Here is an 11,257-nt window from a genome sequence, read left to right as displayed (position 1 = left end):
AAGCTGCAGGAGTAAGAAATAAGAATCTTTACTTGGCATATCACTGAACATTGAATCTAAATCAAAAGTCACGCTAACAATCATAACTAATTTCATTATGGGTAATCAGAAAATAAAATTGTGACGCATACACAGGTATTTGAACGTAAAAAGTTTACACAGAATAGATATAAAAGAATTCTAGTAATAAAACACTCCCAGCAGCGATTCGGATCCCTAGGCGATGTAGTGAAGCGTCGACGTATGAACATTAGTCGGTAACTCTCTCGATAAACTGGCGGGCTGCTTCCATTTGCCCGTAGCCCGTTTCCGCGAAATGTTGCCACAAGAATTTACGTGACGCTCAACGAGCCGTGGGCGCTATTATATTTTATTGTGGATAAGTGACACACAATCTTTCTAATCAACAATAAAACTTACAATCAAGTACAAACGATCGTTCATTCATGTATTAGAACCCATTCTGAAAGAATGATGTATATTAGACCATTCATGTATATGAGTGGAGCAAGGGTATTTTCTCGATTTTTCTCTGATTTAAATTTAATAAGTAATTTTCGATTATTTTCCAATTTCCGAGTTCGAGAAATAGCAAGAGTTTCATTCCCAGATCACTTGCTTGTGATTCAGCATTGTAAAATTTCATATCTTCTATTTGGATCTGACGATCGACGCGAAGCATGTAAACTTGAGCGTAAGCAGGTTCTCTTACGCTTGCCATCTCCATTCACCCAAGAGGTTCTGGTGTGCTTGTACACCTCCCCTTATTGATCTGTGGGAATAGTGAGCTAATAATTTCATTATTAGCGTTAGTTGTCATGCACTAATATTGTTACTTTAGTTGCAAACGTAATAACATTTTTATTATAAAAACGTAATATTTTTGGAAGTAGAAGTTATATAAAGTAGTATTTATTTAACTAGTAACTTTCGGATCTAACGAGAACATGTATTGTTCAATGTGTTCAATCAAAATTTGTATGACTGAATATAATTAGATATTAATGTTAGAAGAACACGATAAGTTCTAAATCTACAATATAGCCTAGAATGATCTAGAACTGGATGATGCTTCCACACTCTCACTTGCACTATACATAGCGCGCTAATAACTCATTATTTGCAGGATGCAGAGCGTGTTGGTGCAACGGCTAATGCTATCGCCGGCACGACCTAGGACTCTGATAGAGCAGTAAAATCGGTGAAAGGTGATATTATTTTATTGACAACGATAAGCGATATTATTGGGCGATATGTTCCGCTCAAATGCGACGGCTCTGACATAAACCAGCTCCTGACTCCGCTATTATCGTATTTGACTCGGCAGGGACTCCACTATAATGGAAAATGCATTAAAAAACAATGGCTTGTAATTAAATAAGCATGATATAATAATTGTCCTTTCTCCGAAAAAAAACCTCAAAGCGCAGGAAATCCGCTGGTAATGAGATGGATAGCTGGAGTGCAATGCAGAGGTGAGAGCTTCAACTATCGTCGTTCGGATGATGTCGGCCACTCTATGAAGACGACGCTGTTGGGTTCCTCCGGCACAGTGGGAGTGACAGCGGGAGTGGCGAGTCGGCAACGGAGGCTGAAGCATAACTCAAATTTTGTCAGGAAACCAGGTTTTCGCTTTGGCTTCGTTGCATCAAGTGTTAGTTTTTCATTTATTTCAAGTCACAGCTCGGTATAAATTTGAATTATTGTTGTATTTTTCTGACTGAATAAATATAAGCCTTGCAAAACGCATGACCAAATCATATATGATTTATATGAATTTTATTGAAATCTCAAGTTCTTTCTCGACAGTTTCGAAACGACATTCTGCGTTTAATATATGACACTTTGCCTGTGATGCATTAACTAATATTGTCATAAATATTTTCGAGCATGTTGAACACGAGGTACATGGGCATATAGGGTAACTAGATGTAGAGAGAGCGTGAATTTTTGGTGGACGTTATTCGAGATCACGATTTTCTCAAGTAGTGTTAGTTCTCTTTTTGCTATTCGTGCATTGTAATTTTTTTGTTGTAATTAATGAGCGAAAATAATTTATAATAACCGTTAGCTAGGCCCGAATTTATGTCGGCCGAATTAAATTAAATAAGATAAGATAATTAAAAACCCTACTTAACTTAATTACATTTTTATGAATAACGATATGGTAATGGGATAGGGCAGCGATTAATGAATTGATTCCAACGGTGCCAGCACTTTTTTGACTAGCACACAAAATTCCAGTGAATCTCAATGACATCGCTCTACAAAGCAATTTTCTGACGAGACTCAATTTTTTGCCGTCTCTACGCTGGTTTGCAATATGTGAAGTGCAAAACTTGATACTTGATGTTTCCTTCTGAATCAGGTTAAAGCTACAAAAAACAGAAGTCCATTGTCTAAATTTAGCAAAAATTTAAGTCAAAAGACATTTATTGGAAACTAGAAGGTTATCAAGGCATTACCCGGGCTTGGAAATTTATTTAGTTCCGGAATTCTGATTCCGTCATTCCCATTATCCATAATCTCGATTCTAAAATAGCCTATGCATTTTAATTAATTGAAGACTCATTAAAACCAACATTTTGTACAAAAGTTAGAATTTCTGTTTTACTCCTGTTTTGAAATATATTGTTGCCACAACTTAAATTTCTAGCGCGAGCGGAAAAGCTTCTTAGTTTTGATGAGGCAATAGAACCCTAAAAACTGTAACTCTGGCCTATACGTTTCTATGGACGAGACTGTTGTTGCTGCTGAGTGGCGACTTTTGTGTCATTACGTAGCGTCATTCCAATCTAACTCGCTGTCATATTTGCTGTATTGACTTGGTTAACTCAACTGCCTCACCATTTAACATGTAACTTGCCTTGCCATCTTTTGTAATCATTGGCAGTTAACTACCAACGACTCCATCAAAATTCTCATCCAGTTTTGTAGGATAGAACGTAGGTATATTGTAATTTGTAAAGAAATATCGAGACAGTCCGTGGAGTGTAATGATTGTAACTAGCGTGCAACCCAGAATGTCACATGCTAGAAGATACATTGTAATGTGGAATCAAGCCATGAGGCAGCTCATGAATTATTGACGTCTTTGCAAATATGGAGCATCTGTTTAGGAGCTTCGCCACTTCACCTGAACTAACGCTGAGCACCGAGGACACGGTCTTCTCATCATCATACCTCCACGTGTGATGAAAAAGTTTGTTCTAACGCGTATTGAGGTTCTTTTAACATATAATTTTCCATGGAAAAAAAATAAAATTTAAACATAATTCTGCCATCGTCGCTTATATTTCCACTCAATTTGATATATTTTTAATTTCTCAACCAGAAAGTTTAAATTTTCTTAACATACAGTTAAACCTAAATGTCAACATTTGATAGTGGAGCTAGATGCCACTAGCTGTGGTGACGGATGATCTCTGACAGACAGCTGTAAACACACGATCGACAAATAAAACCAACTGTTTCAATTATATCATGAAGCTATAAAGGCAGACCATGTGTCGTACCAAGTTACAGGACATCTAGCAGCCTTCCGTTCACGACGCATTTTGCCTTAGCCTTTTGCCGCGCCTTTACGACTACCAACATGATGAAATCTGTCGGTCTTGTCCTTCTTCTCATTGCAGCCTTTGCCTACTCCGGTGTTGAAGGGTAAGTGAACTCAGCAATTGCATTCTTGCGCTGTGCTCTCCCCTCTGTCCACCTGTATCCTAAATTATTAGATATTGTTTTGTGCTCTAATTTTGAACAACCATTACAAATTAATGCTGAAAAAGTTGCTAAAACGTTGCATTTAGAACTATGGATATTACTTGTTTTCCTGGTTAAAATGGAAAGTGTTCATATTTTGATGTTACACGCCTGTACTTATTCGTTTTCATTTCTCTACCCCCAGTGCAAATTCATGTGCAACTGTACTGCAGAACACCATATGGCAGAACGCAGACCTGAAAGCTGCGTTAAGCGCCTGCAAGTCGGATCCAGACGGACGTGCCGCCTTGACTGCCCTCGGAGGTCAGATATCGTAACATTAATTACCATCAATTGGTTGATCTGGAATTTTCTACCATTTCGCTAATCTGTGGGCAATTCGCGCAGTTTATATTTTTTTCACAAAACTCAGTTCTAGACCTTGTCTTTTCAATTATTGGGGTATCTAGAGACGATCATGAAATAGTTAATGGAACCATCATACATTGTGTGATCTAAAACAATAAGCATCAATTTACGTGTTTTGCAGGCTATGCTGCCTGCAGGGGCTACAACTTCGGTGCGGTCAAAGTCGGCAAGTGCGATGCAGTTGCAGCTCCCTACATGAAATGTGTAGCTGGAAAACTTGGTTACGTAAGTCAGGAAATATTGCTTAAATACCTTTCCATCATCTGTCGTGAACTCCACCTTGAATATAAGCTGACACTATTTGTGGTATTGAACGTGGCAGCTCAATATGTGACCAACGCTGTATATAGTGCACCATCAGAGATATCTATTTCAATCAATTTCATTGGTTAATAAATTATATAATGAAGTTACAACCCTTGTAAATGGGAATCCAACACTCATTCATTTATTTGTAGTTGAAAGCTGATGGCTCCATCAACAACGCAAAGATCTCTGACCAGTACAAGACTTACGCGACTCGCGGTAGTCTCTGCACAGATGCTATGTACAACTCCGCTGCGGGGAAATGTGGCACTGTCACGAACTATGCGGTAAGTTTTTCTTGCCTTAGCGAGACACACACAACGTTATTTCATAGCAGGACAACGGGTTGAGATTATTTCGATCTGAATTTGTGTCAAATGTTAACTTGGAAGCCGAGTGATAATTTGATTTACGACTATATGGAAATTTATGCAAATCATTCTTAGTTCTTGTGAAAATACGTGTCGAAATTTCAGACCATCCAGCAAGTTTCTTTGATCTGGTAATTCCCTTTTCTGATGCCAATGCGATATATGATTACATATCATTGTAATCATATAACGCATATCATTCTAACTTTCTCAAATTTCTTTGAATAATGTTGCGTAAAGTTATCGCTGAAATTCCAAGCATTCTTTTACTTTTATCCACTACATTTGAAGCATCACTTTATGCCATGAACGTTTTTTCATAAAATGAACTACCGCAAACAGTTCCTGGTGAAGGCCGAATGCATCATCAAGGCGCTGAACCAGTACTCTGGGTGACCTGCGCAATCTGGCCCTCATAAATTCATCTGACTGGCGGCTTTGAAGTGTTCACAACAGGTGCACAATAATAATTAGGAGACCACTTTCTCCAGGCAATGCAGCCACGTGCAGTAAAAATTGTCTAATCAGAAGTTTATTGTAATTTGCGAAACAATAAATTTGATAAAATCCTACTTGTAATCATATTAACAATCGTTGTTCTATTCAAAAGTGAAATTGAAACACTTCTGGAGAAGTGAAGCTTTTCGCTTTGTACCAATATATTTGGTTTCGAGATATTTCTATTTGATGAACTGGAAATTATTATAATTCGAGAGGTTCAATGCCATATGGCTTGAATATAAGTTTAAATAAAAAGGCGTGTCACCAATCATTATAAACTTGAATATAATGAAAAATCATAATGTTCTTAGTGTTCTTTGCACTTCAAAATTAGTAACTTATTGTCGTCTTTCAAACCTCTGTACCTGTTTTTTTCTTCTCCTGACAGGTTGAAAAAGTTTTGAACACTTCAAAATGGGAACTTGGAACTTTTACACAGCTTGGACGAAATAATTTGCAATATATTAGGTGCATGATTGTTGTTTTGATTGACCCTTTTGTTGTGGATAAAATGTTGGGTTGTCTGTTGCCCAAATATTTCCACGTTGAACGCGCATTCAAATTATAAGAAAATGTAAAAATTTATTAAGTAAACCACATAAGAAAAATAAACACAAAAAACTTAAGAAATCAATAGCTACATTTACGTAAATGGCAGAGATGTGGTGCATTTAGTTTTGAGAGACATATCGCTGTCAGTAACTTGTAGTAAGTTTCACGAACATGCATTTGGGGAAAGAATTGTTACAGAGACGTCTTAATAACCTAAGGATGAAATGAGAACTGGAATGAAGGGAAGTAAGGAGCTAGAGTGGTTGAACAGAAGACATATTTGTACATCGAATGCCATTTGTTTTTACAAGAGAACATGTAACACACATCATTTATTATCAATTAGAGCAATTTTTGAACTGATGAATGGAATATTGTTGATCAAGATGATCATTACTGGGAAGTGCTCAAATGATATTAACATCAATGCATCCTGAGCAAACTAACTTGTTGAAAATTAATTTCAACAATTTTGAATTGAGGCATGAATATTTCTGCGATTTGAGGAAAATCGAGTCATCGTTACATCTCAGACGGGAAAAATATTTCCTATTATTCTTGAATAGTTTACCAATGTTTGTTACATTGCTTTGAATCAACTTGATTTATGTTTAAGGCGATCGATATCTCTAGGGATCATTTATAGTACACTCCTGGATAAAAAAAATAATTTCCAACCTATCGATTTTGTCGAAACTACTGGAACGAGTTGTGTTCCGATAGCTGAACAACCATCTTCAGCAGTCCGGTCTCATGCCTCGCCTCCAGTCTGCAAACCGTCATCTCCACTCGAAGTAAATCTCTGTGCTGAAGGAGCTTTCCGACAGTCTACGCGCAGTAGACAGCTGTAACATTACGCCACTGGCTTTACTCGACCTGTCGGCCGCGTTTGAAACGGTAGACCACGCCACTTTATTGCGTCGACTTGACGTATCATTCGGCCTTCGCGGCACTGTGCTGCTGTGGTTCGAGTCCTATTTCAGCAATAGATTCCAATGCGTTCGACAAGGGAACCTTTATTCTACGCCTTCGTTGGTCACTTGCGACATGCCCAGGGATCAGTTCTCGGCCCGATCCTCTTTCTATTATATACTGTCGACGAATTGTGCACAATTGATTCACATAGTTTGAAACCGCATATGTTCGCTGACGACACCTAAATTTATGGCTACTGCGCGCCGGCTGAAGCCGCTGTGTTGCAGGACCGGATATCTGTCTGCATAAACGCCGTCTCAGACTGGATGCGCTCTCACCGGTTCCAGCTCAATGCATCAAAAACCGTATTTGGTGTGCGACTGCTCGGTGCAGCATCAGCTTCAGGCCAACCCTGTTCGCGTGGACAACAAGATCGTCATGCCTGCGTCAGTAAAAAAGTGCGTCATCGGTTCACTACCTCGGCATTCCACTGGACCCTGAATTTTTCATGAACAATCACATGGATGGATGCCACACTCTATAGACTTCTGACCACGAGACTTTGTAAACTGCGTTCCGTAATAAACGCTGCTGCGCAACTCGTGCGCAATAAGCGTGGACGAAAAAGCGTTCCCTGTCACCTGCGCCAAAATCTGGAACAGTCAGCCAGCTTTCGTGACATTGGTTCCTTCATTGCAGATGTTTCGTCGATGCCAAAAGACGGAACTATTTCACAGAGCCGATGAATCATGTGCCTTGTTATTTTGAGCAGTTTTCATCATTTCTCGTGTCGATTTATTTTTCGCTTGCTATTAAGCTTATGTATATGAAACGTGCCCTCAAAGTTCGTTTGAACCAGACGCCACGATAACTGCTTCATGGGATAATAATAATAATAATACGAATAATTATAATAACACCAATAATAATTACAATAATAATGATAATAATAATGGGTTATGAAGTGCCGTTTCACTATTCGCCGGGAATTTACTTCCCGTGTGGTTTTCCGACTGCTTAAATAATTCATTTGAGCATCAGAAATATTTCTAGATTGTCTTAATAATTTTGGAAGATTCTAAAATAGCATTTATAATGTTACGAATGTAAGACACTTACATGGAAAAATTTCATTTTGAGTCTTATTTTTAGGCAATATATCTTGCTCGTTGCGTGGGAGGATTGCTTAACCGAACTGTGGTAGTTGGTCTTCGACACAAGCCACATGAGAAAATTTTTCGTGGGCTTATACCCTCTGCCGGATCGGATCAATGTTGAAATTTGAAAAATGAAAAAAGTGAATATGTGTGAGTACCTACATTTCGTATCTATATTATACAAAACATACATTCACGCAACCCGTTTTACGAGAGCCGGCAACGATGAAAACAACATTTACAAGCTGACACCACGGTTTCGGCGGATTATTGGCATGCGTGACCACGATTATTTCAAGTTCTCCTGTCATTAGTCTGCTTAAATCGTAGGTGAATTCACCATATATTCATTGATAGCGATTCAAAGATCAACTCCATCGTCAGTTTAAAACTTAGAGAATAAAATTTTTCAGTGTTGCGTTGCCAGTTTTTCGTTAGGTATAAGATTCAAAGGAAATATCAGACTTGCAATTGCCCTACTTATTTCAAGCCTGTTGCGCATCAGCGATACACCGGTGACACTTCCAGTCTATTACGCATCAGAGTTGTATAAAACTTTTGCAACCTGTGACATTTTTGCAAGAGACTCTCTTGAATAATTTAATTTGGAACATGAAAAACGAAATAATTATCATAAAATAAGAGAAAAATATACTACTCCGAACTTGATACACTGAATCAACAAAGCTGGCATATACTGAAGTGAAGAGAATATATTTCTTCTTAATTACAGCCAGCCCTCGAATTTTTATCAGCAACAGGTATAATTTAAAGTTAAACAGCGCTGAAGTTTAAATTTAACAAAGGTGAAACCGTGTCAGATGTATATGAACTTTGCTCAAACAATAACCACGATGATGAAAGTGATTTTAGATAAATATGTTTTCCTTTGTAGTGGCCCTGTGAACCATTTTATTGATCAGAATATCATTGTATACTATTATGCCTTTGTCGTCTATTGAGAATTATATGTTGTCTTTCTTCTCTTCAAGCTATTTTCAAGCTGATGATTGACCTGAATGCCTAAAAATTAAAAACATGTCAGCAGAACTCTTGCTATGTTTTAATAACAATATTGAATTATTAAAGTGTAACTTAATTATTTGGATTCTGACCACAGCAAACGCAATATGTTGACAGCTTTTTCTCGTATGCTTATCCCAACCCGAGCCCGAGGAGAGTCCCTGCGGTCGTTGCCACCGTGGGCACAGTTTGTACCGTGGGCACAGTTTGTACCGTGGGCACAGTTTGTACCGTGGGTACAGTTTGTACCGTGGGTACCGTTGCTGCTGCACTCGTGTTGCTGCTCGAGGCGTCTGCTGATAAAGGAATGCTGTAATGAAGTCTGTACTTCATCGGGGTTCGTTTCACTGAATCGGATACTATAAACATTTAGGAATACCAACAATTTAATAGAACAAAACACGAATCAAAGTTTACATCAAGGGTTAACGCCATACATTAATAAATCTGACACCTTAGCTGTTCAATCTACAGATTCAACAGGCAGCATCTGTGAATTCCTAAAACAAGATAGTCTGCAGGGCTTCTCCGGTCCTCAAGGAAATGAGTAGGTCCACGTGGTGATCGTTACGCACGAAAAGCTTCAAAGACAAGCTTGGAGAGTGTCACTTTGAGTCCAGTCCACACGAGATCAGCAGCAACCCTACACATTGAAAATAATACTTATGAACTGACTGAAACTTATCATTTAAGCACGTTAATTATGGAATCGCAATATTATCACTAAATAACAACTGAATATGAAATAGAAGTAGCATATTTTATTGTCTAATCTCAATTTGGTTGAACGGAACATCTTACCAATAAAGGCAGGGTAGGTTAACTTGAACCACAGCGAGTTAAGGCGTAATGGTTATCGTCAACCATGCCTAGAAATGGGTTATTCAGAGGAGGACTGCTGGTAACGACTAGTCTAAGGTCCGGTCTATCACTCTTGTCGAGTGTTTCCAACTGATGCCTTCTAGAATTCAATTTACAACCTTACAAATGCATTACGTTCAAGATTAAAATATAAAAAAATATTGCTCAAAACTTTTATAAGTGATGAATAAGCTGTAATTGCTGTAAAAATATCACCATTGAGGATCTGAGGATAGTATAGACGGATTCATGTTTAAACGATACTTCCACATATGCATATATGTGAAGTGCAGTTGATAAAATTACTGGAAATATCTGACCAGCTTTAAACCAAGTTTGGCTCTGTGACGCCTCCTTGGTCCTCGTGGCAGTCGGTGCAGTGTCAGTCATCGCGCACTCATCAGTGTTGGAGTCAAACGACAGTGCAGTGCAGTTGATAAGCACTGCGCACCGAACCTTGCAGTGGCCTGTGCAGTAAGAAAACAGTTGATAAGCACTGCGCACCGAACCTTGCAGTGGCCTGTGCAGTAAGAAAACAGTTGATAAGCACTGCGCACCGAACCTTGCAGTGGCCTGTGCAGTAAGAAAACAGTTGATCAGCACTGCGCACCGAACCTTGCAGTAGCCTGTGCAGTAAGAAAACAGTTGATTAGCACTGCGCACCGAACCTTGCAGTAGCCTGTGCACTAAGAAAACAGTTGATCAGCACTGCGCACCGAACCTTGCAGTAGCCTGTGCAGTAAGAAAACAGTTGATGAGCACTGCGCACCGAACCTTGCAGTAGCCTGTGCAGTAAGAAAACAGTTGATCAGCACTGCGCACCGAACCTTGCAGTGGCCTGTGCAGTAAGAAAAGAATGACTGACACGTGAGTCTTTCTGACATCCAATGATCATCTTCAACCAGCCTCCAATTTCTAAAAAATTATCGGTGGATGTTTGTAATGTGTACACATGTTTAAATATACCAAAAATGAGAACCGTAAAATTGTTGAACACTGATTCATTTCAAAAATAGATTCTAGCAAAAAAAATATATATATATATACTAAAAAGACGCCTGACACATCGCCAATTTAGAGCAAAAATGCACGGGAACTTCTTTAATACATCACTATGTACAATATTAACGCTAGCGATTAAAAATAATTACACATGTTCCTGTTACTGGGATCTAAATACGTTTAGTATATTATAAATTTTGTAACATTCGTTTGTGTGTTTGATGCCTGGCACCGCAAATATTCATGGGCTGTTCATTCGCGCTCGATATCATATCGAGTCGAGATATTACGTGGACCTGAAAATTGTACCTTAATGTTAGAATAGAGAGGATTGCAAAACTGCAATGAACTTATTAGATCAAAAATTGAAATTGTTTTCAAATTGGTGAATGTCGATTTGATTTAAAATTCGTAAAATATATTTTTTTAGTTTTTGAAATG

At 38.4% G+C, this 11,257-nt stretch overlaps 1 protein-coding gene across 1 annotated transcript; it reads left to right on the top strand.

Annotated features, from left to right (window-relative positions):
- Window positions 1-3,518: 3,518 nt before the first annotated feature.
- LOC108665146 lies at window positions 3,519-5,782 on the top strand. Its single transcript, XM_018151871.2, has 6 exons — window positions 3,519-3,660; window positions 3,905-4,023; window positions 4,250-4,353; window positions 4,587-4,721; window positions 5,148-5,261; window positions 5,695-5,782. Exons 1-5 carry the CDS (start codon window positions 3,596-3,598, stop codon window positions 5,199-5,201), a joined length of 477 nt encoding a protein of 158 aa, XP_018007360.1. The 5' UTR covers window positions 3,519-3,595; the 3' UTR covers window positions 5,202-5,261; window positions 5,695-5,782.
- Window positions 5,783-11,257: the final 5,475 nt, after the last annotated feature.

Source organism: Hyalella azteca, unplaced genomic scaffold (genome assembly GCF_000764305.2).
Source record: "Hyalella azteca isolate HAZT.00-mixed unplaced genomic scaffold, Hazt_2.0.2 contig2920, whole genome shotgun sequence".
In the NCBI taxonomy this organism is placed as follows: domain Eukaryota; kingdom Metazoa; phylum Arthropoda; class Malacostraca; order Amphipoda; family Hyalellidae; genus Hyalella; species Hyalella azteca.
Note: the sequence above shows the minus strand (reverse complement) of the source record. Positions and strands in the feature narration are given on the sequence as shown.